Source organism: Heloderma suspectum, chromosome 3 (assembly GCF_057233095.1).
Source record: "Heloderma suspectum isolate Gila_16-S chromosome 3, 16-S_ref, whole genome shotgun sequence".
NCBI lineage: Eukaryota > Metazoa > Chordata > Lepidosauria > Squamata > Helodermatidae > Heloderma > Heloderma suspectum.
Genome location: NC_139460.1, coordinates 240454230 through 240466404, shown reverse-complemented (window position 1 = coordinate 240466404; position 12175 = coordinate 240454230). Strand labels below are relative to the sequence as shown.

The 12175-nt window shown below is 39.8% G+C and overlaps 1 protein-coding gene across 1 annotated transcript in view; it reads left to right on the top strand.

Annotated features, from left to right (window-relative positions):
- Window positions 1–11301, top strand: part of LOC146350943 (uncharacterized) — a 351952-nt gene extending 340651 nt beyond the window's left edge. The window contains 10 exon segments of the mRNA XM_084845663.1: window positions 1013–1324; window positions 2505–2826; window positions 3851–4162; window positions 5331–5657; window positions 6788–6795; window positions 6834–7149; window positions 8188–8486; window positions 9517–9828; window positions 10846–11157; window positions 11282–11301. Coding sequence (XP_084701789.1) covers window positions 1013–1324; window positions 2505–2826; window positions 3851–4162; window positions 5331–5657; window positions 6788–6795; window positions 6834–7149; window positions 8188–8486; window positions 9517–9828; window positions 10846–11157; window positions 11282–11301 — 2540 coding nt within the window.
- The last annotated feature ends 874 nt before the right edge of the window (window positions 11302–12175 follow it).

Genomic DNA, 12175 nt, shown 5'->3' with positions numbered 1-12175 from the left:
CGGGTGCTCTTTCCTTTGCAAATTTACGTTTGTTAATGTATTTTCCCCAGTCATTCTATTTCTTCCCTTTGACTATCAACTGGAAAGGAACCAGAAATTTTCAGAAATATATAGTATCATGTTGCGATTCAAAGAACGGATCTGTCTGTTGCTTTTTAATGTTAAGAATACACCGGATATTCCCACTGGTGACACATTTAAAGGAACCTGTGGTTAGGAGCTCAGGTTTCCTTTGGAATTTTTGTGCGGAAGCTTAATTAACAAACTAACCATAACAAGAATATGTATCCGCATCGAAACTATTAACGTTAAGCTCTATTTGAATACTATCAAAGCCTATCCAAGGCTTTGAACAAGAATCTGTCTATGTGCCTAATCTATGATAAAATTGTGTCCAAACACTAAATACTATTTTCTTCTCTTTTTACTTCATGCCTTCTACAGGGTCTGATCTACAAGGTACATTTCATTTTTTTCATTTATCCACATACTATCCGTTGTTGTTTCCATCTTATGTTTGCCCTTTCTTATGTGCCTAATTAATGATAAAATTGTGTCCAATCACTAAATACTACATTCTTCTCTTTTTACTTCATGCCGTCTACAGGGTCTGATTTACAAGGTACATTTCATTTTTTTCATTTATCCACATACTATACGTTGTTGTTTCCATCTTATGTTTGCTTGTTCAGCCGAGTTTTTCAAAATTGTAAGGCTGCAATCCCAGACACATGACATGGGATGAAATCTCAGTGAACTCGGTGAGATTTACTTCTGGGCAGATATGTACAGGGGATTGCAAGATTAATTGTGACCTCATGTGGTTATAGTTGGAATGCATCTTTTTAGAGTTCATTGCCATTTTGTACGTTTGACTCCTAATGCTGAAATGACTTTTAGGAAAAGACATTTGTTTTAATGTTCCTGTTCCTCCCCACTGTTATAGTTGAGAAACTCGTTCTTGAGTGCTCAAAGTGTCACTTCTAACAGGACTGTCTTTTGTTGTGCAAAGATGCTCCTGTCAGACTGGTCAATAGTAGCAACAGATGTCAAGGTCGACTTGAAGTGAATTACAGAGGATCCTGGGGGACGGTCTGTGATGATTCCTGGGACACACAGGATGCACAGGTGGTCTGCAGACAGCTTGGATGTGGATGGGCTCTATCAGCACCAGGGAATGCCCGATTTGGCCAAGGCTCGGGTTCTATTGTCCTCGATGACGTGCAGTGCAGAGGAAATGAACCTTCTCTTCAGCAGTGCTCCCACAGCGGGTGGGCATCCCATAACTGTGGCCATCACGAAGATGCCGGTGTCATCTGCTCGGGTAAGTTTGGAATTCCTTTCTTCTTCCAAAATCTATTCCACGTCCATATAATGGCAGCAGATCACCTGTCAAAAACAAAGCTTTCTGAATGGGATTTTCGTTTTTTTCTTTTTTTTCAGAAAAAGCTTGTGTAGAATTGAAGGCTCTGTTTCACTGTGGTCATCTACACGGGTGCTCTTTCCTTTGCAAATTTACGTTTGTTAATGTATTTTCCCCAGTCATTCTATTTCTTCCCTTTGACTATCAACTGGAAAGGAACCAGAAATTTTCAGAAATATATAGTATCATGTTGCGATTCAAAGAACGGATCTGTCTGTTGCTTTTTAATGTTAAGAATACACCGGATATTCCCACTGGTGACACATTTAAAGGAACCTGTGGTTAGGAGCTCAGGTTTCCTTTGGAATTTTTGTGCGGAAGCTTAATTAACAAACTAACCATAACAAGAATATGTATCCGCATCGAAACTATTAACGTTAAGCTCTATTTGAATACTATCAAAGCCTATCCAAGGCTTTGAACAAGAATCTGTCTATGTGCCTAATCTATGATAAAATTGTGTCCAAACACTAAATACTATTTTCTTCTCTTTTTACTTCATGCCTTCTACAGGGTCTGATCTACAAGGTACATTTCATTTTTTTCATTTATCCACATACTATCCGTTGTTGTTTCCATCTTATGTTTGCCCTTTCTTATGTGCCTAATTAATGATAAAATTGTGTCCAATCACTAAATACTACATTCTTCTCTTTTTACTTCATGCCGTCTACAGGGTCTGATTTACAAGGTACATTTCATTTTTTTCATTTATCCACATACTATACGTTGTTGTTTCCATCTTATGTTTGCTTGTTCAGCCGAGTTTTTCAAAATTGTAAGGCTGCAATCCCAGACACATGACATGGGATGAAATCTCAGTGAACTCGGTGAGATTTACTTCTGGGCAGATATGTACAGGGGATTGCAAGATTAATTGTGACCTCATGTGGTTATAGTTGGAATGCATCTTTTTAGAGTTCATTGCCATTTTGTACGTTTGACTCCTAATGCTGAAATGACTTTTAGGAAAAGACATTTGTTTTAATGTTCCTGTTCCTCCCCACTGTTATAGTTGAGAAACTCGTTCTTGAGTGCTCAAAGTGTCACTTCTAACAGGACTGTCTTTTGTTGTGCAAAGATGCTCCTGTCAGACTGGTCAATAGTAGCAACAGATGTCAAGGTCGACTTGAAGTGAATTACAGAGGATCCTGGGGGACGGTCTGTGATGATTCCTGGGACACACAGGATGCACAGGTGGTCTGCAGACAGCTTGGATGTGGATGGGCTCTATCAGCACCAGGGAATGCCCGATTTGGCCAAGGCTCGGGTTCTATTGTCCTCGATGACGTGCAGTGCAGAGGAAATGAATCTTCTCTTCAGCAGTGCTCCCACAGCGGGTGGGCATCCCATAACTGTGGCCATCACGAAGATGCCGGTGTCATCTGCTCGGGTAAGTTTGGAATTCCTTTCTTCTTCCAAAATCTATTCCACGTCCATATAATGGCAGCAGATCACTTGTCAAAAACAAAGCTTTCTGAATGGGATTTTCTTTTCTTTTCTTTTCTTTTCTTTTTTTCAGAAAGGGCTTGTGTAGAATAGAAGGCTCTTTTTCACTGTCGTTATCTACACGGGTGCTCTTTCCTTCTTTCCTTTGCAAATTTACGTTTGTTAATGTATTTTCCCCAGTCATTCTATTTCTTCCCTTTGACTATCAACTGGAAAGGAACCAGAAATTTTCAGAAATATATAGTATCATGTTGCGATTCAAAGAACGGATCTGTCTGTTGCTTTTTTGTTAAGAATATACCGGATATTCCCACTGGTGACACATTTAAAGTAACCTGCGGTTAGGAGCTCAGGTTTCCTTTGGAATTTTTGTGCGGAAGCTTAATTAACAAAATAACCATAACAAGAATATGGATCCGCATCGAAACTATTAAGGTTAACCTCTATTTGAATACTATAAAAGCCTGTCCAAGGCTTTGAACAAGAATCTGTCTATGTGCCTAATCTCTGATAAAATTGTGTCCAAACACTAAATACTATTTTCTTCTCTTTTTACGTCATGCCATCTACAGGGTCTGATCTACAAGGTACATTTCATTTTTTTCATTTATCCACATACTATCCGTTGTTGTTTCCATCTTATGTTTGCTTGTTCAGCCGAGTTTTTCAAAATTGTAAGGTTGCAATCCCAGACACATGACATGGGATGAAATCTCAGTGAACTCGGTGAGATTTACTTCTGGGCAGATATGTACAGGGGATTGCAAGATTAATTGTGACCTCATGTGTTTATACTTGGAATGCATCCTTTTAGAGTTCATTTCCATTTTGTACGTTTGACTCCTAATGCTGAAATGTCTTTTAGGAAAAGACATTTGTTTTAATGTTCCTGTTCCTCCCCCCTGTTATAGTTGAGAAACTCGTTCTTGAGTGCTCAAAGTGTCACTTCTAACAGGACTGTCTTTTGTTGTGCAAAGATGCTCCTGTCAGACTGGTCAATAGTAGGAACAGATGTCAAGGTCGACTTGAAGTGAATTACAGAGGATCCTGGGGGACGGTCTGTGATGATTCCTGGGACACACAGGATGCACAGGTGGTCTGCAGACAGCTTGGATGTGGATGGGCTCTATCAGCACCAGGGAATGCCCGATTTGGCCAAGGCTCGGGTTCTATTGTCCTCGATGACGTGCAGTGCAGAGGAAATGAACCTTCTCTTCAGCAGTGCTCCCACAGCGGGTGGGCATCCCATAACTGTGGCCATCACGAAGATGCCGGTGTCATCTGCTCGGGTAAGTTTGGAATTCCTTTCTTCTTCCAAAATCTATTCCACGTCCATATAATGGCAGCAGATCACCTGTCAAAAACAAAGCTTTCTGAATGGGATTTTCGTTTTTTTCTTTTTTTTCAGAAAAAGCTTGTGTAGAATTGAAGGCTCTGTTTCACTGTGGTCATCTACACGGGTGCTCTTTCCTTTGCAAATTTACGTTTGTTAATGTATTTTCCCCAGTCATTCTATTTCTTCCCTTTGACTATCAACTGGAAAGGAACCAGAAATTTTCAGAAATATATAGTATCATGTTGCGATTCAAAGAACGGATCTGTCTGTTGCTTTTTAATGTTAAGAATACACCGGATATTCCCACTGGTGACACATTTAAAGGAACCTGTGGTTAGGAGCTCAGGTTTCCTTTGGAATTTTTGTGCGGAAGCTGAATTAACAAACTAACCATAACAAGAATATGTATCCGCATCGAAACTATTAACGTTAAGCTCTATTTGAATACTATCAAAGCCTATCCAAGGCTTTGAACAAGAATCTGTCTATGTGCCTAATCTATGATAAAATTGTGTCCAAACACTAAATACTATTTTCTTCTCTTTTTACTTCATGCCTTCTACAGGGTCTGATCTACAAGGTACATTTCATTTTTTTCATTTATCCACATACTATCCGTTGTTGTTTCCATCTTATGTTTGCCCTTTCTTATGTGCCTAATTAATGATAAAATTGTGTCCAATCACTAAATACTACATTCTTCTCTTTTTACTTCATGCCGTCTACAGGGTCTGATTTACAAGGTACATTTCATTTTTTTCATTTATCCACATACTATACGTTGTTGTTTCCATCTTATGTTTGCTTGTTCAGCCGAGTTTTTCAAAATTGTAAGGCTGCAATCCCAGACACATGACATGGGATGAAATCTCAGTGAACTCGGTGAGATTTACTTCTGGGCAGATATGTACAGGGGATTGCAAGATTAATTGTGACCTCATGTGGTTATAGTTGGAATGCATCTTTTTAGAGTTCATTGCCATTTTGTACGTTTGACTCCTAATGCTGAAATGACTTTTAGGAAAAGACATTTGTTTTAATGTTCCTGTTCCTCCCCACTGTTATAGTTGAGAAACTCGTTCTTGAGTGCTCAAAGTGTCACTTCTAACAGGACTGTCTTTTGTTGTGCAAAGATGCTCCTGTCAGACTGGTCAATAGTAGCAACAGATGTCAAGGTCGACTTGAAGTGAATTACAGAGGATCCTGGGGGACGGTCTGTGATGATTCCTGGGACACACAGGATGCACAGGTGGTCTGCAGACAGCTTGGATGTGGATGGGCTCTATCAGCACCAGGGAATGCCCGATTTGGCCAAGGCTCGGGTTCTATTGTCCTCGATGACGTGCAGTGCAGAGGAAATGAACCTTCTCTTCAGCAGTGCTCCCACAGCGGGTGGGCATCCCATAACTGTGGCCATCACGAAGATGCCGGTGTCATCTGCTCGGGTAAGTTTGGAATTCCTTTCTTCTTCCAAAATCTATTCCACGTCCATATAATGGCAGCAGATCACCTGTCAAAAACAAAGCTTTCTGAATGGGATTTTCGTTTTTTTCTTTTTTTTCAGAAAAAGCTTGTGTAGAATTGAAGGCTCTGTTTCACTGTGGTCATCTACACGGGTGCTCTTTCCTTTGCAAATTTACGTTTGTTAATGTATTTTCCCCAGTCATTCTATTTCTTCCCTTTGACTATCAACTGGAAAGGAACCAGAAATTTTCAGAAATATATAGTATCATGTTGTGATTCAAAGAACGGATCTGTCTGTTGCTTTTTAATGTTAAGAATACACCGGATATTCCCACTGGTGACACATTTAAAGGAACCTGTGGTTAGGAGCTCAGGTTTCCTTTGGAATTTTTGTGCGGAAGCTTAATTAACAAACTAACCATAACAAGAATATGTATCCGCATCGAAACTATTAACGTTAAGCTCTATTTGAATACTATCAAAGCCTATCCAAGGCTTTGAACAAGAATCTGTCTATGTGCCTAATCTATGATAAAATTGTGTCCAAACACTAAATACTATTTTCTTCTCTTTTTACTTCATGCCTTCTACAGGGTCTGATCTACAAGGTACATTTCATTTTTTTCATTTATCCACATACTATCCGTTGTTGTTTCCATCTTATGTTTGCCCTTTCTTATGTGCCTAATTAATGATAAAATTGTGTCCAATCACTAAATACTACATTCTTCTCTTTTTACTTCATGCCGTCTACAGGGTCTGATTTACAAGGTACATTTCATTTTTTTCATTTATCCACATACTATACGTTGTTGTTTCCATCTTATGTTTGCTTGTTCAGCCGAGTTTTTCAAAATTGTAAGGCTGCAATCCCAGACACATGACATGGGATGAAATCTCAGTGAACTCGGTGAGATTTACTTCTGGGCAGATATGTACAGGGGATTGCAAGATTAATTGTGACCTCATGTGGTTATAGTTGGAATGCATCTTTTTAGAGTTCATTGCCATTTTGTACGTTTGACTCCTAATGCTGAAATGACTTTTAGGAAAAGACATTTGTTTTAATGTTCCTGTTCCTCCCCACTGTTATAGTTGAGAAACTCGTTCTTGAGTGCTCAAAGTGTCACTTCTAACAGGACTGTCTTTTGTTGTGCAAAGATGCTCCTGTCAGACTGGTCAATAGTAGCAACAGATGTCAAGGTCGACTTGAAGTGAATTACAGAGGATCCTGGGGGACGGTCTGTGATGATTCCTGGGACACACAGGATGCACAGGTGGTCTGCAGACAGCTTGGATGTGGATGGGCTCTATCAGCACCAGGGAATGCCCGATTTGGCCAAGGCTCGGGTTCTATTGTCCTCGATGACGTGCAGTGCAGAGGAAATGAATCTTCTCTTCAGCAGTGCTCCCACAGCGGGTGGGCATCCCATAACTGTGGCCATCACGAAGATGCCGGTGTCATCTGCTCGGGTAAGTTTGGAATTCCTTTCTTCTTCCAAAATCTATTCCACGTCCATATAATGGCAGCAGATCACTTGTCAAAAACAAAGCTTTCTGAATGGGATTTTCTTTTCTTTTCTTTTTTTTTTTTTCAGAAAGGGCTTGTGTAGAATAGAAGGCTCTTTTTCACTGTCGTTATCTACACGGGTGCTCTTTCCTTCTTTCCTTTGCAAATTTACGTTTGTTAATGTATTTTCCCCAGTCATTCTATTTCTTCCCTTTGACTATCAACTGGAAAGGAACCAGAAATTTTCAGAAATATATAGTATCATGTTGCGATTCAAAGAACGGATCTGTCTGTTGCTTTTTTGTTAAGAATACACCGGATATTCCCACTGGTGACACATTTAAAGTAACCTGCGGTTAGGAGCTCAGGTTTCCTTTGGAATTTTTGTGCGGAAGCTTAATTAACAAAATAACCATAACAAGAATATGGATCCGCATCGAAACTATTAACGTTAAGCTCTATTTGAATACTATCAAAGCCTGTCCAAGGCTTTGAACAAGAATCTGTCTATGTGCCTAATCTCTGATAAAATTGTGTCCAAACACTAAATACTATTTTCTTCTCTTTTTACGTCATGCCATCTACAGGGTCTGATCTACAAGGTACATTTCATTTTTTTCATTTATCCACATACTATCCGTTGTTGTTTCCATCTTATGTTTGCTTGTTCAGCCGAGTTTTTCAAAATTGTAAGGTTGCAATCCCAGACACATGACATGGGATGAAATCTCAGTGAACTCGGTGAGATTTACTTCTGGGCAGATATGTACAGGGGATTGCAAGATTAATTGTGACCTCATGTGTTTATACTTGGAATGCATCCTTTTAGAGTTCATTTCCATTTTGTACGTTTGACTCCTAATGCTGAAATGTCTTTTAGAAAAAGACATTTGTTTTAATGTTCCTGTTCCTCCCCCCTGTTATAGTTGAGAAACTCGTTCTTGAGTGCTCAAAGTGTCACTTCTAACAGGACTGTCTTTTGTTGTGCAAAGATGCTCCTGTCAGACTGGTCAATAGTAGCAACAGATGTCAAGGTCGACTTGAAGTGAATTACAGAGGATCCTGGGGGACGGTCTGTGATGATTCCTGGGACACACAGGATGCACAGGTGGTCTGCAGACAGCTTGGATGTGGATGGGCTCTATCAGCACCAGGAAATGCCCGATTTGGCCAAGGCTCGGGTTCTATTGTCCTCGATGACGTGCAGTGCAGAGGAAATGAATCTTCTCTTCAGCAGTGCTCCCACAGCGGGTGGGCATCCCATAACTGTAGCCATCACGAAGATGCCGGTGTCATCTGCTCGGGTAAGTTTGGAATTCCTTTCTTCTTCCAAAATCTATTCCACGTCCATACTATGGCAGCAGATCACTTGTCAAAAACAAAGCTTTCTGAATGGGATTTTCTTTTCTTTTCTTTTCTTTTTTTCAGAAAGGGCTTGTGTAGAATAGAAGGCTCTTTTTCATTGTGGTCATCTACACGGGTGCTCTTTCCCTCTTTCCTTTGCAAATTTACGTTTGTTAATGTATTTTCCCCAGTCATTCTGTTTCTTCTCTTTGACTATCAACTGGAAAGGAACCAGAAATTTTCAGAAATAAATAGTAACATGTTGCGACTCAAAGAATGGATCTGTCTGTTGCTTTTTAATGTTAAGAATACACCGGATATTCCCACTGGTGACACATTTAAAGGAACCTGCGGTTAGGAGCTCAGGTTTCCTTTGGAATTTTTGTGCGGAAGCTTAATTGACAAACTAACCATAACAAGAATATGTATCCGCATCGAAACTATTAACGTTAAGCTCTATTTGAATACTATCAAAGCCTATCCAAGGCTTTGAACAAGAATCTGTCTATGTGCCTAATCTATGATAAAATTGTGTCCAAACACTAAATACTATTTTCTTCTCTTTTTACTTCATGCCTTCTACAGGGTCTGATCTACAAGGTACATTTCATTTTTTTCATTTATCCACATACTATCCGTTGTTGTTTCCATCTTATGTTTGCTTGTTCAGCCGAGTTTTTCAAAATTGTAAGGTTGCAATCCCAGACACATGACATGGGATGAAATCTCAGTGAACTCGGTGAGATTTACTTCTGGGCAGATATGTACAGGGGATTGCAAGATTAATTGTGACCTCATGTGTTTATACTTGGAATGCATCCCTTTAGAGTTCATTTCCATTTTGTACGTTTGACTCCTAATGCTGAAATGTCTTTTAGGAAAAGACATTTGTTTTAATGTTCCTGTTCCTCCCCCCTGTTATAGTTGAGAAACTCGTTCTTGAGTGCTCAAAGTGTCACTTCTAAGAGGACTGTCTTTTGTTGTGCAAAGATGCTCCTGTCAGACTGGTCAATAGTAGCAACAGATGTCAAGGTCGACTTGAAGTGAATTACAGAGGATCCTGGGGGACGGTCTGTGATGATTCCTGGGACACACAGGATGCACAGGTGGTCTGCAGACAGCTTGGATGTGGATGGGCTCTATCAGCACCAGGGAATGCCCGATTTGGCCAAGGCTCGGGTTCTATTGTCCTCGATGACATGCAGTGCAGAGGAAATGAATCTTCTCTTCAGCAGTGCTCCCACAGCGGGTGGGCATCCCATAACTGTGGCCATCACGAAGATGCCGGTGTCATCTGCTCGGGTAAGTTTGGAATTCCTTTCTTCTTCCAAAATCTATTCCACGTCCATATAATGGCAGCAGATCACTTGTCAAAAACAAAGCTTTCTGAATGGGATTTTCTTTTTTTTCTTTTTTTTCAGAAAGGGCTTGTGTAGAATAGAAGGCTCTTTTTCACTGTGGTCATCTACACGGGTGCTCTTTCCTTTGCAAATTTACGTTTGTTAATGTATTTTCCCCAGTCATTCTATTTCTTCCCTTTGACTATCAACTGGAAAGGAACCAGAAATTTTCAGAAATATATAGTATCATGTTGCGATTCAAAGAACGGATCTGTCTGTTGCTTTTTAATGTTAAGAATCCACCGGATATTCCCACTGGTGACACATTTAAAGGAACCTGCGGTTAGGAGCTCAGGTTTCCTTTGGAATTTTTGTGCGGAAGCTTAATTAACAAACTAACCATAACAAGAATATGTATCCGCATCGAAACTATTAACGTTAAGCTCTATTTGAATACTATCAAAGCCTATCCAAGGCTTTGAACAAGAATCTGTCTATGTGCCTAATCTATGATAAAATTGTGTCCAAACACTAAATACTATTTTCTTCTCTTTTTACTTCATGCCTTCTACAGGGTCTGATCTACAAGGTACATTTCATTTTTTTCATTTATCCACATACTATCCGTTGTTGTTTCCATCTTATGTTTGCTTGTTCAGCCGAGTTTTTCAAAATTGTAAGGTTGCAATCCCAGACACATGACATGGGATGAAATCTCAGTGAACTCGGTGAGATTTACTTCTGGGCAGATATGTACAGGGGATTGCAAGATTAATTGTGACCTCATGTGTTTATACTTGGAATGCATCTTTTTAGAGTTCATTGCCATTTTGTAGGTTTGACTCCTAATGCTGAAATGTCTTTTAGGAAAAGACATTTGTTTTAATGGTCCTGTTCCTCCCCCCTGTTATAGTTGAGAAACTCGTTCTTGAGTGCTCAAAGTGTCACTTCTAACAGGACTGTCTTTTGTTGTGCAAAGATGCTCCTGTGAGACTGGTCAATAGTAGCAACAGATGTCAAGGTCGACTTGAAGTGAATTACAGAGGATCCTGGGGGACGGTCTGTGATGATTCCTGGGACACACAGGATGCACAGGTGGTCTGCAGACAGCTTGGATGTGGATGGGCTCTATCAGCACCAGGGAATGCCCGATTTGGCCAAGGCTCGGGTTCTATTGTCCTCGATGACGTGCAGTGCAGAGGAAATGAATCTTCTCTTCAGCAGTGCTCCCACAGCGGGTGGGCATCCCATAACTGTGGCCATCACGAAGATGCCGGTGTCATCTGCTCGGGTAAGTTTGGAATTCCTTTCTTCTTCCAAAATCTATTCCACGTCCATATAATGGCAGCAGATCACTTGTCAAAAACAAAGCTTTCTGAATGGGATTTTCTTTTCTTTTCTTTTCTTTTTTTCAGAAAGGGCTTGTGTAGAATAGAAGGCTCTGTTTCACTGTGGTCATCTACATGGGTGCTCTTTCCTTTGCAAATTTACGTTTGTTAATGTATTTTCCCCAGTCATTCTATTTCTTCCCTTTGACTATCAACTGGAAAGGAACCAGAAATTTTCAGAAATATATAGTAACATGTTGCGATTCAAAGAACGGATCTCTCTGTTGCTTTTCAATGTTAAGAATACACCGGATATTCCCACTGGTAACACATTTAAAGTAACCTGCGGTTAGGAGCTCAGGTTTCCTTTGGAATTTTTGTGCGGAAGCTTAATTGACAAACTAACCATAACAAGAATATGTATCCGCATCGAAACTATTAACGTTAAGCTCTATTTGAATACTATCAAAGCCTATCCAAGGCTTTGAACAAGAATCTGTCTATGTGCCTAATCTATGATAAAATTGTGTCCAAACACTAAATATTATTTTCTTCTCTTTTTACTTCATGCCTTCTACAGGGTCTGATCTACAAGGTACATTTCATTTTTTTCATTTATCCACATACTATCCGTTGTTGTTTCCATCTTATGTTTGCCCTTTCTTATGTGCCTAATCTATGATAAAATTGTGTCCAATCACTAAATACTATTTTCTTCTCTTTTTACTTCATGCCGTCTACAGGGTCTGATCTACAAGGTACATTTCATTTTTTTCATTTATCCACATACTATACGTTGTTGTTTCCATCTTATGTTTGCTTGTTCAGCCGGGTTTTTCAAAATTGTAAGGCTGCAATCCCAGACACATGACATGGGATGAAATCTCAGTGAACTCGGTGAGATTTATTTCTGGGCAGATATGTACAGGGGATTGCAAGATTAATTGTGACCTCATGTGGTTATCCTTGGAATGCATCTTT